This window comes from Colletotrichum orchidophilum (genome assembly GCF_001831195.1).
Source record: "Colletotrichum orchidophilum strain IMI 309357 chromosome Unknown Scaffold_57.1, whole genome shotgun sequence".
In the NCBI taxonomy this organism is placed as follows: Eukaryota; Fungi; Ascomycota; class Sordariomycetes; order Glomerellales; family Glomerellaceae; genus Colletotrichum; species Colletotrichum orchidophilum.
Genome location: NW_019173013.1, coordinates 207,636 through 223,958, shown reverse-complemented (window position 1 = coordinate 223,958; position 16,323 = coordinate 207,636). Strand labels below are relative to the sequence as shown.

At 54.1% G+C, this 16,323-nt stretch overlaps 4 protein-coding genes across 4 annotated transcripts; 2 read left to right on the top strand and 2 right to left on the bottom strand.

The window, feature by feature from the left end:
* Positions 1-299: 299 nt before the first annotated feature.
* Positions 300-4,902, bottom strand: CORC01_07259 (hsp90-like protein; the record flags this gene model as incomplete). Its single annotated transcript, XM_022618896.1, has 2 exons — positions 300-407; positions 460-4,902. The coding sequence occupies 2 exons, from the start codon at positions 4,900-4,902 to the stop codon at positions 300-302; spliced, it is 4,551 nt and encodes a 1,516-aa protein (XP_022474630.1).
* Positions 4,903-7,695: 2,793 nt separating this feature from the next.
* On the top strand, positions 7,696-9,090 carry CORC01_07258 (uncharacterized protein; the record flags this gene model as incomplete). Its single annotated transcript, XM_022618895.1, has 5 exons — positions 7,696-7,710; positions 7,795-8,084; positions 8,168-8,490; positions 8,624-8,714; positions 8,985-9,090. 5 exons carry the CDS (start codon positions 7,696-7,698, stop codon positions 9,088-9,090), a joined length of 825 nt encoding a protein of 274 aa, XP_022474629.1.
* Positions 9,091-11,956: 2,866 nt separating this feature from the next.
* Positions 11,957-12,837, top strand: CORC01_07257 (uncharacterized protein; the record flags this gene model as incomplete). Its single annotated transcript, XM_022618894.1, has 2 exons — positions 11,957-12,201; positions 12,276-12,837. The coding sequence occupies 2 exons, from the start codon at positions 11,957-11,959 to the stop codon at positions 12,835-12,837; spliced, it is 807 nt and encodes a 268-aa protein (XP_022474628.1).
* A 1,000-nt stretch (positions 12,838-13,837) lies between these two features.
* Positions 13,838-15,943, bottom strand: CORC01_07256 (DEAD/DEAH box helicase; the record flags this gene model as incomplete). The annotated part of the gene is made up of 1 exon (XM_022618893.1): positions 13,838-15,943. One exon carries the CDS (start codon positions 15,941-15,943, stop codon positions 13,838-13,840), a length of 2,106 nt encoding a protein of 701 aa, XP_022474627.1.
* Between the last annotated feature and the right edge of the window lie 380 nt (positions 15,944-16,323).

Sequence of the window (16,323 nt, the reverse complement as noted above, 5' to 3'; positions counted from 1 at the left end):
CGTGCTTCCGAATGCCTTGCTCCTCTCCAATGCAAATCTTATGCACACTTAAACAAGCCAATACCTTCTCCCAAGTCTTTTTAAACAGCTGCCCCTCCTTAAACGCCTCTGGCCGATCCTCTAGTATTATCATACCTTTCTGGTGCGATAGCGAGTCTTGGCAGAAAAGGAAAAGGGGAAAAAAAAAACAGTACCCAAAATCAGAGACCCCCCTCCAGCAGCTTCTATTCTTCGCTTTGAACAGGATCGCTTGCGATTCACAAGCTTCATAATTGCTGCTCCAACGGGAGCGGTTCTACTCAAGCCGTGGGTACGGCCCCCGTAGGTGGTGCGTTGTACTTTGTCACCAACTCTTTAACCTTGGGCAACAAGTCTGGAATTCTGAATGGCTTCGAAATTACGTCGTCCTATATGACCATGTTAGTGCAGTTCAGCATATGCAATCTGAGGCCAACTCACGATACCGGCGGCTTTCGCAGTCTCAATCTGCTCTGGCCGCGCGTAAGCTGTGACAGCGATAATGGGTATATGCCTAGTCAGAGTGCCTGCCCTCTCCAATTCACGGATTCGCTTCGTACACGTAATTCCATCCATGACCGGCATCTCGAGGTCCATAAGAATAACGCTGAGGTCAAACCCCCCAGCCTCATTTCCAGCCCAGAAACGGGACATTTTGAGCTGTTCGAGAGCCTCGCCTCCGTGATTGGCGACGTATGTGGTGTTGCCGCAGCTTGTGAGTTGCTTCCTCAAAACCCTCTGGTTGACGATGTTGTCCTCTACAATCAAGACATCGTACAGTGGTGTCGCAATGACCACCGGCTTCTTGATAGAAGCCCTCCTAGGCAGGGCTGTAAGTGGAGGAGTTGATGGTGCGGAAGTGGGCTCGCTCTTGGTCGGCTGGGCCAAATTGAGTGCCGAGAGAGCCGGTGACTCCAGACTTGGCGATTCTGTTTTGCGACACTTGACGTAAAATGCGAAGGTGCTGCCTATGCCCTTCTCCGAAACGACGCCGATCTGCCCACCTTGGAGCTCGGCAAGCATGCGCGAGATGAAGAGGCCGAGCCCTGATCCGCCGTACTGCACGTGGGTCCGGGGCGAAGCCTGAGAGAACCGCTGGAAAAGTAGTTTCTTCTCATCCTCACGGAGACCAGGCCCCGTGTCTTGGACTGAGAAATGTAGGTTGATTTCCTCACCGTTGCCCCAGTCCTTCTCCTGAGTCAAAGCTCGAACATCCTCTTTCTCTTTACGGGTCGGGAAGAACGAAACTCCCTTCTCGGTGACCTCGGTGATGTTTTTGGATGCGCTCATCTTCATGGTGATCTCGCGTTTTTCACGACCTTGGGTAAATTTGATGGCGTTGGTCATGAGGTTGATCAAAACCTGCCTCAGCCGAGATGGATCCAGTCTGACCCAGTCCACAGCATGAGTACGATATGCGTTATCTACCGAGAAATCCAGCTTGATCTCGTGTGTGTTCAACTCCGACTCGAACATCTTGATGACATGCTTCACTATTGTGACGGGATGCGAGTCGACGGGTGTCACTAGCAAAAGTTGCGAGTCGAGCTTTGAAAGAGTGAGCACGTCGTCTACGATGCGTTTTTGATGGCTGGCGCATAAGTTAATGGTGCTGGCGGCTTCGGTGCAGCCCTCCAAGAGGATTTCGAGTTGCGCGGTGTCCTGTGGTTGAGCGCGGTACTCGGTGATGCTGTTGACAATTTCATCAGCACATTGGAGAACCGCACTCAAGGGGTTCCGCATCTCGTGACTCGTGATGTCAATGAAGTTTTCCTGCTGACGTTTGAGCTCGACTGCCTCTTCTCTGCGCTGCTTCTGGAAGTCCTCGGCCCATTTTTGAGGCGAAATATCGGTGATGCAACCGAATATGCTCTTGAGATCGCCCTCCTCAGTCTGCTCTGGGAAAGCGCTCATCAAAACCCAGGTGTCGATGGTGTTGATTCCGTTTTGACGGCTGCACTTGAATCGGAACTCGATGGTGATGGCTTGTTTATCTTCGATGAGTTTCCTCCACGCACGTTCAACCCCCGATCGATCTTCGTCCCTCACACTTTGCATCCACGTGTTGACGCTGTCTTCCGCTTTGGGATGCCGCGATATTTGCCACCACATATCGTTTGCAAAGTTGATGAGTCCCTTATCATTAGCAATGAACATACCGACCGGTGCGAATTCTGCCATTCGTGAGAATTTGTATTCGCTTTCGACAGCCTCCTGTGTTCTCAAGTAGAGCTCCATTTGCAGTTCTTGACGATCCATTGCGGCTAAGCGGGCTGCCCTCTGTCCCCGTTTGATCTCCTCTTCGAAGAGCACGACCGATGCCATGGAGGTCGCAAGCTGTCTAGACAAGAGATGAATAAAAAGTTGATAATCATCATCGTATGGCCGGCGGGGGTTCGTGCCCAAAACGATAAAGCCAACGACAGACTCGCCGGCTGTAGTAGGGTGAACAGGTAGGATGACGATCGTCTTGCTTGGATCACCAAAACCCCTCCACTCCAAACCTTCAAGCAACTTTGTCGGCAGATTGCCAGCTTCGGCCGAGAGAACAATGGGTGCGCCTTGCATCGTCATCGACTGGCGCATATAAGGAGCGAAGCCATCGTCCGACGACTTGAGGTCGAGCTGGGAAAGCCCCGCCGGGTGTCCCTCCGGAACGCCCAAGCTACCTTCGAGGTGCAATAACGGTGGGTGCGCTATGCTCCCGGAGTGCATAGAAGACACTTCGCTTTCGCTATTGTCGTCTTTCACTGAGTAAATAAGAGCAAACGGCACGTCCAAATCGTTGAACTCCAATCCCTCCTTGACCCGCGGCCAGAAGCTTCTTACGTCCTTAGCAGCTGCCGTCTTCTCGCCCACCTCTCGCAATGTCAACATCCGGCGTTCGTTGACCTTGCGGCGGGTGTTTTCGAAAGCTGGATTGTACAGCCCCACCACTTGACCGTCGGATCCCAGTAATGGAATAATGGACCATGAGAAGAAGGTCTCTTCGAGGAATCCATGCCGAAGGATGAATAGCTGATTATCATTCTTCATGATTGATTGTCCATTTGTCCAGGCATTGTTGAACAAAGGCTCAATATCCTGCCAAATTTCTTTCCATGCGTCCTGATACCGCATGCCCATAAGCGCTGGATGCTTCTGCCCGGCAAGCTCAATGTAGGCTTCGTTGTAGATGGCGACATTGTCCCGTCCCCAGTACATGGCCGCAGGGTGGGGACTACCCATAACCATGTTGGCCATGGCCCTCAATTCCGAGCTCCAGTGCTCCAATGGACCCAATGATGTGGAGGCCCAATCAGTGTTCCGACAGAAGAGAATGTGTTCACTCAAATCCGGGGTTGTCTGAATGCGGGTCCAGTCGAACGAGGGCCTCATCATGGCTGCCTGGAATACCTGCTGGGTAAACTCGTCGCTGTGGTATTTCTCGCCACTATCCATCATGACACAGTCATCGCCGATTGGCGTGTCATCCATGTCGTTCGGTTCCCCTTCCATGTCGCCAAAGTAATCGGGTTCGTCATCCATAGGTACGATGGATGGCTGATTTGGTGTTGGCCCCCTACTGCGCTGCTCCAGTACCGCGGACTCGTCGGCCAGAGGCATAGGAGAGCCCGATGCCGCCGACACAGCACTGGCGTTGCCACTCACAAAGCGAAATCGTTTGCGCAACGTCGAGCATGTCCATGTGATGCCTCCATAGTTGTGGGAAGGAAGACACACGTCCAGGGACTCATGGTTCAAAACAAAGCTCGTGGCCCATGTTTTGAAGTGGGTGTAGTCGGGGTTGTTGACGGCATCATCACCCTCCACTGAAAGCAGTTCCAAGACACCGACCGAAGCCCTGAGTGCCGCGTTGGCGTATAATAAATGTAGTCCCGATTTTTGCGTGTTTACAGGATTTGCAAGATCGATGATAAACGTGGGACGTTCATCCTGTTCCAAAAGCTCGACCACGCCAACTCCTCTCAATATTTGCAGTCCTTGAGGAAGATGCTGGCTATTTGGGCTTTTTGAAGAGGTAAGGGTAGCGTCTGCAGAAGACAGGCTACTGCTTCCCGGTGTACTCCCAGACCTAGCTGCGTTGACGGTGCCGCGGGGCAGTCGAACGGTATGAACCCGGTCTTGGTCCTCCCTCAGACGAGCCAAGAGGACGGCCGCAGCGTCCGAGGGAGGGAGGGCAGCTGGTCGAGGCGGCATCTGTCGTTTGTTGTTGGAAGAGAAGAAAAGGGGGGAGACAACCCCTTGGTTGTGCCTCGCCAGGATGACGGACGCAGTTGGTTGTTTTGGCAACTTGATGTGCCCCGGCGGCCCCAATCGAGTTCGCGCCTTCTTCAGAGGGGACGGGTTCGGTCGGCCGTGTGCGTTTTCGTCGTCGGATAAACGCTTCCCGTTGGATGTTGAAGGTCTCGACAGATGGGTGGATTCTGTGAACGACCTGATAGTCGGAGAAGTCGGGTCGGACCTGGGGGTCAGAAGCGTTTTGGAAGCAGCGTCGAATGAGGGATCGCAAGTAGTGTCGCTATACGTCAAACCATACCGACTAATGTCGGGAGTTGTCCATGGCCCTCCGGAACTCAATACGGTCGAGGTTGGCGACGCGGGATGGTAACGAGGGTTGCTCGACTGTGGCTGTGAACCCGAGCGCTTGTGATTGACGGTCGTGGTGGGAGAGGAAACAGCGGCGGCGGTGGTGGCTACGGCCGCGAACGGGTCCGCCGTCGTCGGGTTGGTCGTCGTCGTCGTCGTCGTCGTCGGGTTCGTTGCCGTGGTCGTGGGTGCGGCGATGTGTCCGGGGGTGTGGTAGGGTCGGTGTGACGAGGACAATGAGGGAGCGAGGAGTCGTATGGTGGATTGGAGGAAGCGATCGTCGCCCTGCGGCATGAATGCGCGGGGGGAGGGAGTGAAGATGAGGTGCGGCCGAAAGAGTCGGTCCGGTCTGGAAATTTTCGTCTCGCGCCTCCTTCTCTATGATTGTCTTCCCCTGCCGAAACTAAAATGATGCCCTTTTAGCGACAGCGGAGACGGAGTGAAGCAAGTGCAGAAGTATGAAGTAACTGCGCAAGACAAGCACAGACACACTGGACAATGACACGGGATTTGCTGTGGGAGAAGGACAGGTGCTGCGGGAGGGAAAGGCCTAGGCGGGCACCACAACCTTAGTCAGGTAGGTAGAGGTCGGGTGTTCCCAGACGGAGTGGTGAGCTAGCAGCAAGAAAATTGAAGGAGAAAACACCGACAGGGAGATGCCAGACGAGACGGGCACTCTCTGCTTTGCTACCGTGCAGGTGGTTGGCGAGCGAGACGGGAATGGGAATCGAGATAGAGCGAGGGCTTGATGGGCCCGGGCCATGGGACAGGAAGGGAAAAGGCCTGCAGCAAAAAGAGTCTAGAAGGGACGGACACCTGGGGCAGGGAAGGGAATGAATGAATGACTGGGAGCCGGCGGGCTTGATCGGGGCACGCCTGAACAGGGTAGGCAAGGCGAGTTAGGGTAAGGTGGGATCGAGGTGCCAGTGCAGCGACTGGGGTGAAGGGGATTGGGGATTGGAGATGAAGGTCCCGGTTAGCCCTTAGGTACTGGACAGTGGAAAGTCGACAATGGGACTGCCACTATCGCAGCCACAAAGAGACGGCCGCAGCAGTAACCTAAAGTTGTTGGATAATGGACCCGGGAAACACTGAGGTGCCGTCAATCTGATAGTCCAAACTTTGAGAGGGACACCAGCACCGGCACGGCAGCCAACATTGGGAGTCATAAGAGTGACGGGCCACGGAAGAAGCAAGTAATCCAGCGCCGCAGCTAGAAGAGGGTAGAAGGAGAGAGAGATGAGTTACCAGGATGAGGTTGAATGCGATCCAGGGTGTACCTGCAATCTACACCACACACGAGGTGCGGTGTATGAGATGCACGGGCGAGTGTGATGGCTCGAAAGCTAGGTACCTGGGGCAGGGCGACGGGAGTTGCTGCTGCGAGGTGCCGCTGTAAATGTGCCTCTCAATGTCTTCGGGTAGGTCAGGTCAGGTCGCGGTACGACGAGGGGGGAAGGTCAGGCCCGTGGAAGTCGGGACGGTAAAGGCAGGCGGCCCGTTAAGCTGTGAGTGAGGCAGATATGAGGCGAGCGGCTGACGATGTGATGGCTCTACGGCTCTGCTGGTCTGCTGGTCTGCTGCTGCGCTGTTGCGGTAAGGTGATTGCGTTTCAGATGGTTGAAGCGATGGGTATGTAGATGGATGTACGGGGAGATCTGAGGTGCAGGATGGAATCGAGAAATCTCAATGTCGAAAGAGGAGTCAGTGCGAGGGCACGCCGTGTATTGGTTACTGTCGAGGAGCCGTCTGTCCTTCTCTCCTAGTATAGTCCGGTTCAGGACCTCTGGGACTTGGACCGGTTTGGAATGGTCTCGCAAGAAGGAAAAAAAAAAAAAAAAACTGCGATATGGCGCCGGGGGTCTGTCGGGTACTATAGGTCGGGCAAGATTATGCGAATGGGTGAGGTGGGAAACCAACAAACAAACTGCAGAGAACTCCGCAGTATACAAGACGTTGACTGTTTTTGGGCAGCTGGCAGAGACGGAAACAGGACTCGGGAGAATTGAATGCGCATGGAGCGGAGGGGAGCACTCGAGGCGGTATGACGATTTGGGGGTTCGGGGTCTGCGGAAGGGACCAGGAAAAAGAAAAGAGAGAGAGTGAATAGGTAAGGTAGGGTATCCGTACAGAGTACATTGTAGGTAAGAAATGAAGTTGCATGGCATTATCAGACAAATGAGCATAGTACCCTTCGTACCTTCCGCCTGGGCTAGCCCGCGGCGGGACTTCCTCCCTCCCGTCCATTCTTGCTAACCTTTCCTCTCCTTCCCATCATTTCCAATCTCTTTGATATAGCACAAGGTAAGGTACGGCATCTTGTGCTCCCGTATCCGTACTTCTTGCTAGAATAGCGACAATGACTGAAAGCTGCTAATAAGGTAAGCTTGGATGGGATGAAGGCTCGGGCGGGGGACTGGGGCGGAGCTGTGGAAGAAAAAAAAGAGGGCCTGCAGGCACGCCGCACGCCGCAAGCCGCACAGCTGGGGGTGTCATTGTGGATGGGCGACAGCGTGGTATTTTGGACCCGGGTCTAGAATCTCTGGATTTCTTGGGTTCTGCGGCTTGGCCAAGACATTCTCAGTCCAACCTTGGCCCGCTGCTTCCAGACATGAACACTCCCAGTTCCACACCAGCTACCTAGATACCTATCAGACAACCTAGCCTGAGTAGCCTACCTCATCTGCGGCCTGCCTGACCTTATGCCCATCCAGCTGCCGCCGAGGGATGTCTTCACCATTGGAACTATTCATCTCGAGTGTCCGTCTTTGGACCAATGTACCATTCCGCAGCCTTCGTCCATATCTCCACAGCCTCAAAGTTGTCTTGTTCGTTACAAAATCCTCTAGTCTCACCCGGCCATTACGCCAACGGCAAATTTCAAGCAACTTCACATCCCAGATGCATCCTATCACAAGGTTTCTCCCGTAGATCTCTCGCGAGGCGAAGATTTTCAACGTAACTTGGAGACCATGCGTCACGTGTACCCTGTCCAAAGACCTTGTTTTCTTCCTCTTTCTGTCCGTACGCATGACAAGACCGGGCAACGATTCGCGTGTTTCGCTCGTTCCGTCTACGAACACAGGAATGCACCCTGGTAAGGTAGGCGCAGCTTCCTTTGAGTCATCTGGAGACTAACCGGGAAGCAATGATAAGAGGGAAACCACCATTGCACACATTTCACAGGCGACAGGCCGGGGACCGTCCGCTTCTGTCCTCGCGGCCTCTGGCTTCGCCCCGTGGTCTGCGGCCTGCCTGCATATCCGCGCAACTGCCATATCCTTATTCCCTGTCGTTTCCGACCATTGGGGAGTGCTGGTGACCACTGACGGGAAAGGATGCAAGCTGCAGGCGGCGGCCAACGCTGAAATACCCAAGGCAAGATACTTGGCAAGCCAGGTACCCGCCGAGCTCTCCGTAACGCCCGGCACTTGGCAGAAGCCATACGTCACTCCGAGTCGTTCAGAGTCGCTCGGGTACGTTCCCACGATCAATGGTGTCTGCTTGTCTCTCCTTCTCTCAAAGGAAAGAAAGAGGGCTTCGCACTCCACAAGCGCAGCCGAAAGTGCGCCGTCGTCAGCAACGGCGCAGATGCAGCCAAAGCGAACCCCATGCAGCCCATGGTTCGAAATGACCGGATGGGAAAGAGCCAAGCATCCAATTGCATTGGTTCCGAGCATCCCCCACCCATGCCAGTGGAGGGTTCCACCCGTAGGTCTTACCAGAAGCCTGAGGGGAACCTAAGAGCCCTGGTCATCCGCTACCCCCTGTCGGTCTCGAACTGGCGCGGTCCAGACCGCGGTCGCCCCACCCCGAACTCGCCGATCGATGATCTCTACCTGCCACTCTCATTGGCCCCAATCCGGCAGCTCCTGTCAGGCTGTAAGTGTCAAATTGTCAAAATTTCAAGTCATTGGCAATTATTCTTTTGCTTCCAATCGTTTTTCTTCTTCTGAATGCCGCGGCTCTGTGACCCTCGGTCCGTCGACTACGACCCCAAATGTGCAACACTCAGATTTTGACATGCCAATGTTCAACTGCCTACCTACAACTCCTGTTGCCCTCTACAACACCAACGCGCAGATCAACGTTTGGCCGCGACATGGGTCTTTCAATATGTCTCAGTGTTTGATCGCATCCGGGCATTACTTTCGAAGTTTGATCGCCTTACCCCACACCCGAGCTGCCAGCTGGCGGGAGAAGAAGAAGCAATAGACAGTCAATGACTTGGAATCCTCCATCAACCAACCGCCTTTGACAAACACACCTCGCTCGCCCTTGTGCCATTCGAGAGAAGAAAAAAAAAAACAAGATAGCGCCTCTCCTCTCTCCATGCATACACCTCGCGCCTAGCGGCTCTCATGCGCCCATGATAGTGACGTCGCTGGCACCCCAAAGCAGTCATCATACCATGATGCCGAGCTTCTGCTGTCTGTGCCGGGTCCCGTGCGGAAGACTAAGCCGGCCGGATCCTATGTCTAACTGGCCCGGCACTTGGCCTCGCATTCCGTCATCGCGAAATGCTTTCTTGAACCAGACAAGCAGACATGTGGCTTACATACTCGCACTGAAGTTTACCCATTCGTACAGTGTTGATCGACATGCAGGGTGTTCAAGGGCTTCGCTATCTCCTTGGCGCCAAGAGGATCAAAAACCATGATGCCGTCGCACATGGTCCCCCCGTACGAGGCTAACGTTGAGTGTCAGCCTCTCCAAAGTCTCACCTCGGAGCCGGACACGATTTCGAGTCGCGCTGTCGGTGAAGGGATAACAAACTGCATTCCCAACCGTCGAAAATGCGCTATGCGTTCGAACCTGCGCGGGAACCCTTGCCTCTCAACAGCTCTCACAATGTTGTCTCGGTCGAGATACACAGTAACAGAGAGGGTCTTTCCTCCATGCATTTTTCAAGCCTTATTCCCGACATGTATCCCTGCCACGTCAAATGTCACTTGTCTCGAGGGGCGCTCCCATTGGATGTTCCGCCGCCAGGAGAAGGAATGCTTACCAACCCTCCGGACAATTTGTTCCGTTCCACGACCTGCGGACTCGCTCAATGACCAACCGATTGCTCTTATCGGCAAGGTGCTCGCAAACCTACAAGACAACGAGGCTCATGTCTAGCCTTTGGATATGTGTTTTCAAAAGAGTCGGATGCCACTGTTACCTTCATCATCCGATCCTCATCAACAACAAATGCCGCGTTTCCAAAGGTACTATTCTGCAGCCTGACCATCTATGCAAGCGCAGGCCGGCCATGTTCCGCGTGGTCTTTGGCAATTGTGAGAAGTACATATTTACATGTCTCTATCAAACGGCTTCATTCCGCTGGCTATAATGCAAGGAGAAACGGTATCAGTTACTTTCCAATGCCAGTCGGAGTTGCGAAGGTCGCAACCCTGATGCGAGATACGCAGCCACGCAGCTTCCTCCCACTTTCTTCACACATGCACAACACGCTCCGGCCCATCGCGAAGTGTCTCGTTTCAAACCTCCCTCTCTAGGTACGGATGGGAATCGCAATTCCGATCTAGCGACGAGGCGCCGGCTCCTGCCGAGTACTGTCTCGCGGGTGATCAGTTTAGCTACCTATCAGTGACTCAGGATGGTGATATGTGCGATCCCTAGAAAAGGTCTAACCTTGCTGCCAGATGTAGCCGCAAGTGAGGATGCAAAGAACCGGCTTGGAGACTTTTTAGCAGAGTTGAGCGGCCCGCACGGTCCGTCTGTGTGATCTGTTGACAGTCCGAACTACACCCAGGACCGGAGTCTACGTTAAACGGCACGATCGACGGGACGGAGAGTCGCGATATATGTTGGCAGTGAAGGTTGAAGCGCATGGCGGCCAAAATCCCCTTTCTCATTACACTTCCCCATCCCTCTGCCCCTCTATTACTATTCTTGGGGCGGCATCCTTCTTCACTGCCGGCAGATCAGATCGTCGCTCACATAAGCTCCAAAACAAAACCACCCCGCGAGCGTGGGATGCATCCACTCGTGCGACTGCAGCTCAGCCTGTCTTACACTCCGGACATCGCCACAGAGACAGGAGGCTTATTCTCGGTCGACCAGCTGAACAAGCTCATGCACGTAGTATGTAGCGCACGCTGCCACGCTACTTTGTATTTCGCCGCACTTGCTCACGTACACGGTTCATAAGGGTGCAACCTACTCAGGTCGATAGTTCTTCCAGCCGTGGCCACCACTCTCCTGACTCCTCAAAGTGCCTATCACCATGCCGGCTCCTCGAATCCGGCTATCACGAGAAGATCTCCCCAACGGGCGCTTAAGCCAACGGCCCCATGCGCGGCTCAGGCATCACAATCACGTTGTTGGTTTCGATATCCGGGATATGAAGCAGCCAACACTGTGTGCTGATGCAAACACTTTTGCTGACTTTATGCCTGGTATCCTGCCGCATCTGCTGTTGCATCGCACCAGCATCGCACGAAAAAGCTGATCTCACTTGCTCACCCATCCGTGCCATCCAACCAACCCCCCATTCACCGGCCAATCCCATTGGCAGTCAACAACAGTCCCCCCCTGCTCTCATCGAGGCGGGTAGTGTGCGCAACGTCGCATCTTGCCGCCCCCATTTGCTTGTCGCCCCGGGGGGCCGACCAATTGAACGGCCCCTCTCGAACCCGGCGCTTAGCATTCCTCGTCACCTCCGCTCCTCATTGGACCTCCCCGTTGTGACGGCGCACCGTCGGTCAACCACGGCACATGCAGCTCAGCGGCCCTTCCTCCCTATTGCTGCCCGTGAACCCTGGAGCTTACCCGGCCACCCAACCGCCTGACAGGCCCCCCTCTCTTCAGAGACGAATGGCGATGAATGAATGGTGCAAACCGGCGGGATGGGTGACCTGCAGAAAGGGAGATATGGCCCTTAAACTGCCACCATCCGGCCCGTCGACAGGCTTGGTTTTCCCTCCTCGGTCCTTACTTCACTCTTCTCTTCCACTGAAGATTGCATTTGTTGAAACGACGAATACGACTCTGAAAGCAAGTAAGCTCGAATTCCGCAACCTGGTTCGCGCGGCTTTCTCATTGCGCTTGAGTCCTGGGTGCTTGGCCAATGTGAAATCCCATTGTTTGCTCTGGCGAACAACTGTGCCTCGGATAAAAGAACTCATCTTTCCTCAAAAGTCTTGGTAAAAGAGAGAGAGAGAGAGAGAGAGAGAGACACCGAGAGAGTTTGGCCAAAGGTTTATCAGGGAGAGAGAATCGCCCCCGTCTTTCGCTTTGGAAAACCCAAGAATCTTACACAGACACAACATTGACGCACCCCGCATCATACCACCTACGACAAGAAGAAGGCGAAGAACGAACGAAAGAGAGAGAGAATATGGCGTACAAGATCTTGCACAGGAAATGGCTGCTGCGGCCATGGATGTGGACGCTCATGCCGCTCGAGCTAGCCGGCCTCGTCCCGCTCCTCGTCCTGTTCGGCATCGCGCAGCCGGACCTCTACAGGACCAAGCTCTGGGAGATCGGGCACGCATACGGCTTCAACTCGAACCCAAAGATGATTCTCTACGCGTACGCAAACTACGAGCCGTATCCCAAAGTCCCTTTTGTATGGACACGAACGTACGTTGCCCCACCGCCCTGGGTCTCCTTTTTATCAAAAAGGCCATGCAAAACTGACGTATTGGACCCTACAGACTCACAGACTTCAACGTCGCCATCTCCGTGATCACCCTCTTCCTACTCCTCACCAAGCTCGTCGCCTTCATCATGAAGTTCTGGCTCCCGGTCCTGGCCGTCTTCATCAACGTCGCCATGGCCGTCCTCTACACCGTCTCCGTTTACGGCCAGATGGGGCCCGATCACGCCGACCCGCGCTACCCTTCCTCCATTGCCTGGTATATCAGCAAGTCGTGCAACTACGCCCAGCCTTTTAAAGCCTACAAGAGCTGCCAGCTCGCAAAGGGCACCTTTGCCGTCACAGTGTACATGCTCGCGCTCTACCTCGCCAATCTCGGCATCGCACTGTACGTCTGCTGGCCCAACGCCGGGGACAAGGTCGACGATGAGGATGAGGATGGAAAGGGTAGCGATAGCGGGAGCTCGCCGGTGGACTATGCCAAGGAGGGGAGTGAGTGGGAGATGAGGGATTGGCATGCCAAGGGGCCTGCGAGCCCGAGGGTTGTGCCATATACGCCGAGGACGCAGGCGTTTCATACTCTCGATAGGAAGTTGCCGTTGAGGCAGCAGTATAATTAAAGGAGTGTGTGTATGAGGAAAAGGTGAGAATGAGAAGATGGAAAGAAATCAAGACCTTATGGGTGTGCCTGGTGGCGGGAGAGAAATGTCCTCTTTTTCCCCTTCTTTTTTTAAGCTAGAGGAGGCGCTGGCGTGGTATTATTTACTACCCTACTATTGATTTTATTCAATACTTGTTGTCAATATCCTTGTCGGTGAAGCTAAATGTCCAGAATCGAGGAGACTAATCGTTTGGCTGTGGACTCGTCACCGTTCTCAAGTGCCGTGGCTGATACAACGTCTACTCGAATCACACCAGGCCCCATACAGGATATTACACGATTAACTAGTTTACCTCTCTACCCAACGTGATGACTGTCTGTCCATGGTTCCAGACATATATTACTTGTAACCACTCCAGTTCCCCCAAGGATGTACTTCCGCGTTTTTCCGACATCTAAGCTGGAGAAGCAATGACTGCCTCGACTACCTCTCAAGCTGCCCTGAAACCAAAAGTACAAGCTTTGTATTCGATTCATTTCAAGCAGACAACGGGAAGTGAAATGTTATTACTGGAGCCGCTGAAGCTCGCCCAAGTTTTCATGGTGTGTCTACGTCTCAAGGTTTGCTAAGTACCACTGACTATCTGCTGCCCTTTTTTTTTCCATCCTCGTCACAAAAGCAAGAGTTGGAGAGGAAAAAAAAAAGGAAACTGGACTGTAGGAGGACGAACATACGTTGGCGCTATCAGGTATTTCGACGCGATCTGCGTCGACTTCAGTATTTTTTTTTCCTTCGAGCTCATCTTCGAACGACATATTCGTGACCTTGCGGCATTGCTCAAGCTGTTCTATGTTGGTATGGGTGGAGGGATTTCGAAGCAAGTGGACGCGTGAGAAGTGCCTAGCTCGGCTGCCAGTCCACACACCCTTGGCAAGACGTTCACCAAAATCAGCTCTTTGTTGTTCAGACAAGCAGGAGCTTTTGTATTCAATGTTTCTTTTGAAAAGGAATCATATCCTTAGTCAATACCCCCCCATTCGCCTGCCTCGCTGTCATCAACCTTTCGGGCATGTTTCATCCTCTGCTTGCTCGCGGCGGTAGCCCCCTCTCTATTCGTATCCTTACGCCTCTCCCACTTGCTCTTGGACGAAATCATGGCAGCGCCGTGACTCCGTCTCGCCTCAACGCCCTTCTCCTTTAGCTTCTTCTTGTCTTCCTTGCTCACATTCGGCAAGGCATCGAGGAGCCACTTTTGCACATTGGCCTCCTCGCCCTTCTTGCCGGCCTGCTTCTCGCTGGCGGCGATGACGTTGGCGACGGTTTTGACAAAGGGTATATCGTCCGTCGTATAGAACGTGACGGCGACGCCGCCCTCGCGTCCGGCGCGACCCGTCCGTCCGGCTCGGTGGACATATGCGGCGCTCGAGCCTGGGACGTCGTAATTTACGACGCCGTTGACACCTGCAAAGTCCACGCCTCGAGCGAGCACGTCCGTTGTGATGAGAATCCAGACCTCACCAGCGCGGAAGCGGCGCATTATGCCCGCGCGGGCCTTGTCGGTGAGACCGCTGTGCAGGGCAGCGATTCTGGTGGGACCGCCGGCCGCTAGAGGGATGTCGTACTTCAGCTCCTCTTCCAGAGCAGTAGCACGCTCAATGGTCTGGGTAAAGACCAGGAATGGAGGTCGAAGGGGTGGTCCTGAGTCGTCTCCTGCTGTCGGGTGAAGAAGCTGGCGAAGGCCCAATAGCTTTCCCTTCTCAGTTGCGGTATAGACCAACTTGTGGGTAACGTTGGGGACGGCGGTGTCCTTCAGACCGACCACCAGGCGAAGCAACGGTTTCGATGCCGGCCTCGCCGACTGCGCCTCTGTAACCAAAGTCTCAATATTGGATCCGAAAGTCGCCGACCAGAACGTGGTTCTCAGCTCCGGATTAGGACAGGCGGACCAGATCGCCATTGTCTGTTCGCGGAAGAGGGGGTCCAACAGCACATCCGCCTCGTCGAGAATCAGAGATGTGACAGTCGGGACTTTGCGATCCGTCTTTGACGTTGCCGTCAGGAAATTGTAGAATAGCGCCGGTGTTGTGACGAGAATGTCAGCTTTCACGACAGACTTTGACTTGGCCGGCTCGGTCTCGCTGTCCTCGTCATCGTCATCGTCTGACTTTTCGCTCTCTTCGTCCTTATCATCTTCGCTTTCGGCTTTATCCTCCTCCTCGACGGCGAAGCGCATGCCTTTCTTCATGCCGGCGATCTTGATACCAGAGTTCAAGGCCAGCTTGCGTCCCTCATTCACAATTTGGAAAACAAGCTCTCTTGTCGGCGCAATAACGATCGCAGAGAGATCATGTCTATCCTTGTCTTCGCTAGACTCCCTCTTCTGCATGATGGAGTTGATCGCGGGTATCAGGAAGCTGATGGTCTTTCCGCTGCCTGTCGGCGCGACGGCAAGGAAATCCACCCCCTTTGAGACATCCCCGAGCTCCTCGTTTTGAGGCACCTCTTTCAGTGCAAGATCTGGCTTCAGGAGCAGAGGTAGAGCGCCCAGCTGCACCTCAGTCGGCACCTTGTATCCCTGGTGAGCGAGGTTGTCCGCTAGCAGCGGCGCAATATTGTAGTTCGTCCGAAGCTCGCGGAAAGATGTCAGAGGCTGCGGGTATAGCTGGTTCGTCTCTTTCTCGACCTCGACGGAAACCTTCTTCTTCTTGCTTTTGGTGACCTTGGAGGGTTTCTTGTGACGCTCGGAGAGGAGCGTGAGCTTCAGTCGGTGGGAGCGAAGGATCTGTCGGCACTCGTCTTCCGGGAGCAGAGTCCGCTTGACAGCGGACGCTTTGTCGGCCTTCTTGGCTTTGGCAGCGGATTTCGTGGTATTTTCGGTTTCTGTAGGGATTTCGGGCTTGGGTGCGAAGAAGTCGACCTCGGGCAACTGCTCCTCTTCCTTCTCTTCGACCTCTTCTTTGCCTCTCTTCCTCTTATTGCCCCGCGCTGAAGACACCTCGTCGTGGAAAAGTTGAGGGTTCGTTCGGTTGCCGGCGGATGGCAGGTTTGCCGCTCCTTTGCTCGCGTTTTTGGCGCCTTTCGCAGGCTGCTTGATGCCGCGCGACAAAACTTTGAGAATATCCATGGTTGGTCTTGGAGTTCCCAAACAGAAAAAAAAAGGCCTGGAGACTTGACTGCAGATGCGCCTGGCATATAAATTTTAAAGTGGGGTTTGCGAACAGTTCCCGCACAGTGTCTGCCCTGTGCGGCGACAGGGAAGCTTTGACTTCCGGGTTGGTCGACCATAACACATGGGCGATAACTTCAATCGTATCCAAGCTTGATCTTGCGACCAACCGCGTGTAAGAATGATCCTGGAACTCACCTTATGAGTTGAGGTACAGGACATCGGCAGGCTATTGCCGGACTATGGATAATTGGACCGCTGTTGGCCACCAACTAGGTTACTCCTCTATGAACAATCTGGCGCTGGCGTGAAGACTGGCTTCATTTCTCATCTGTTTG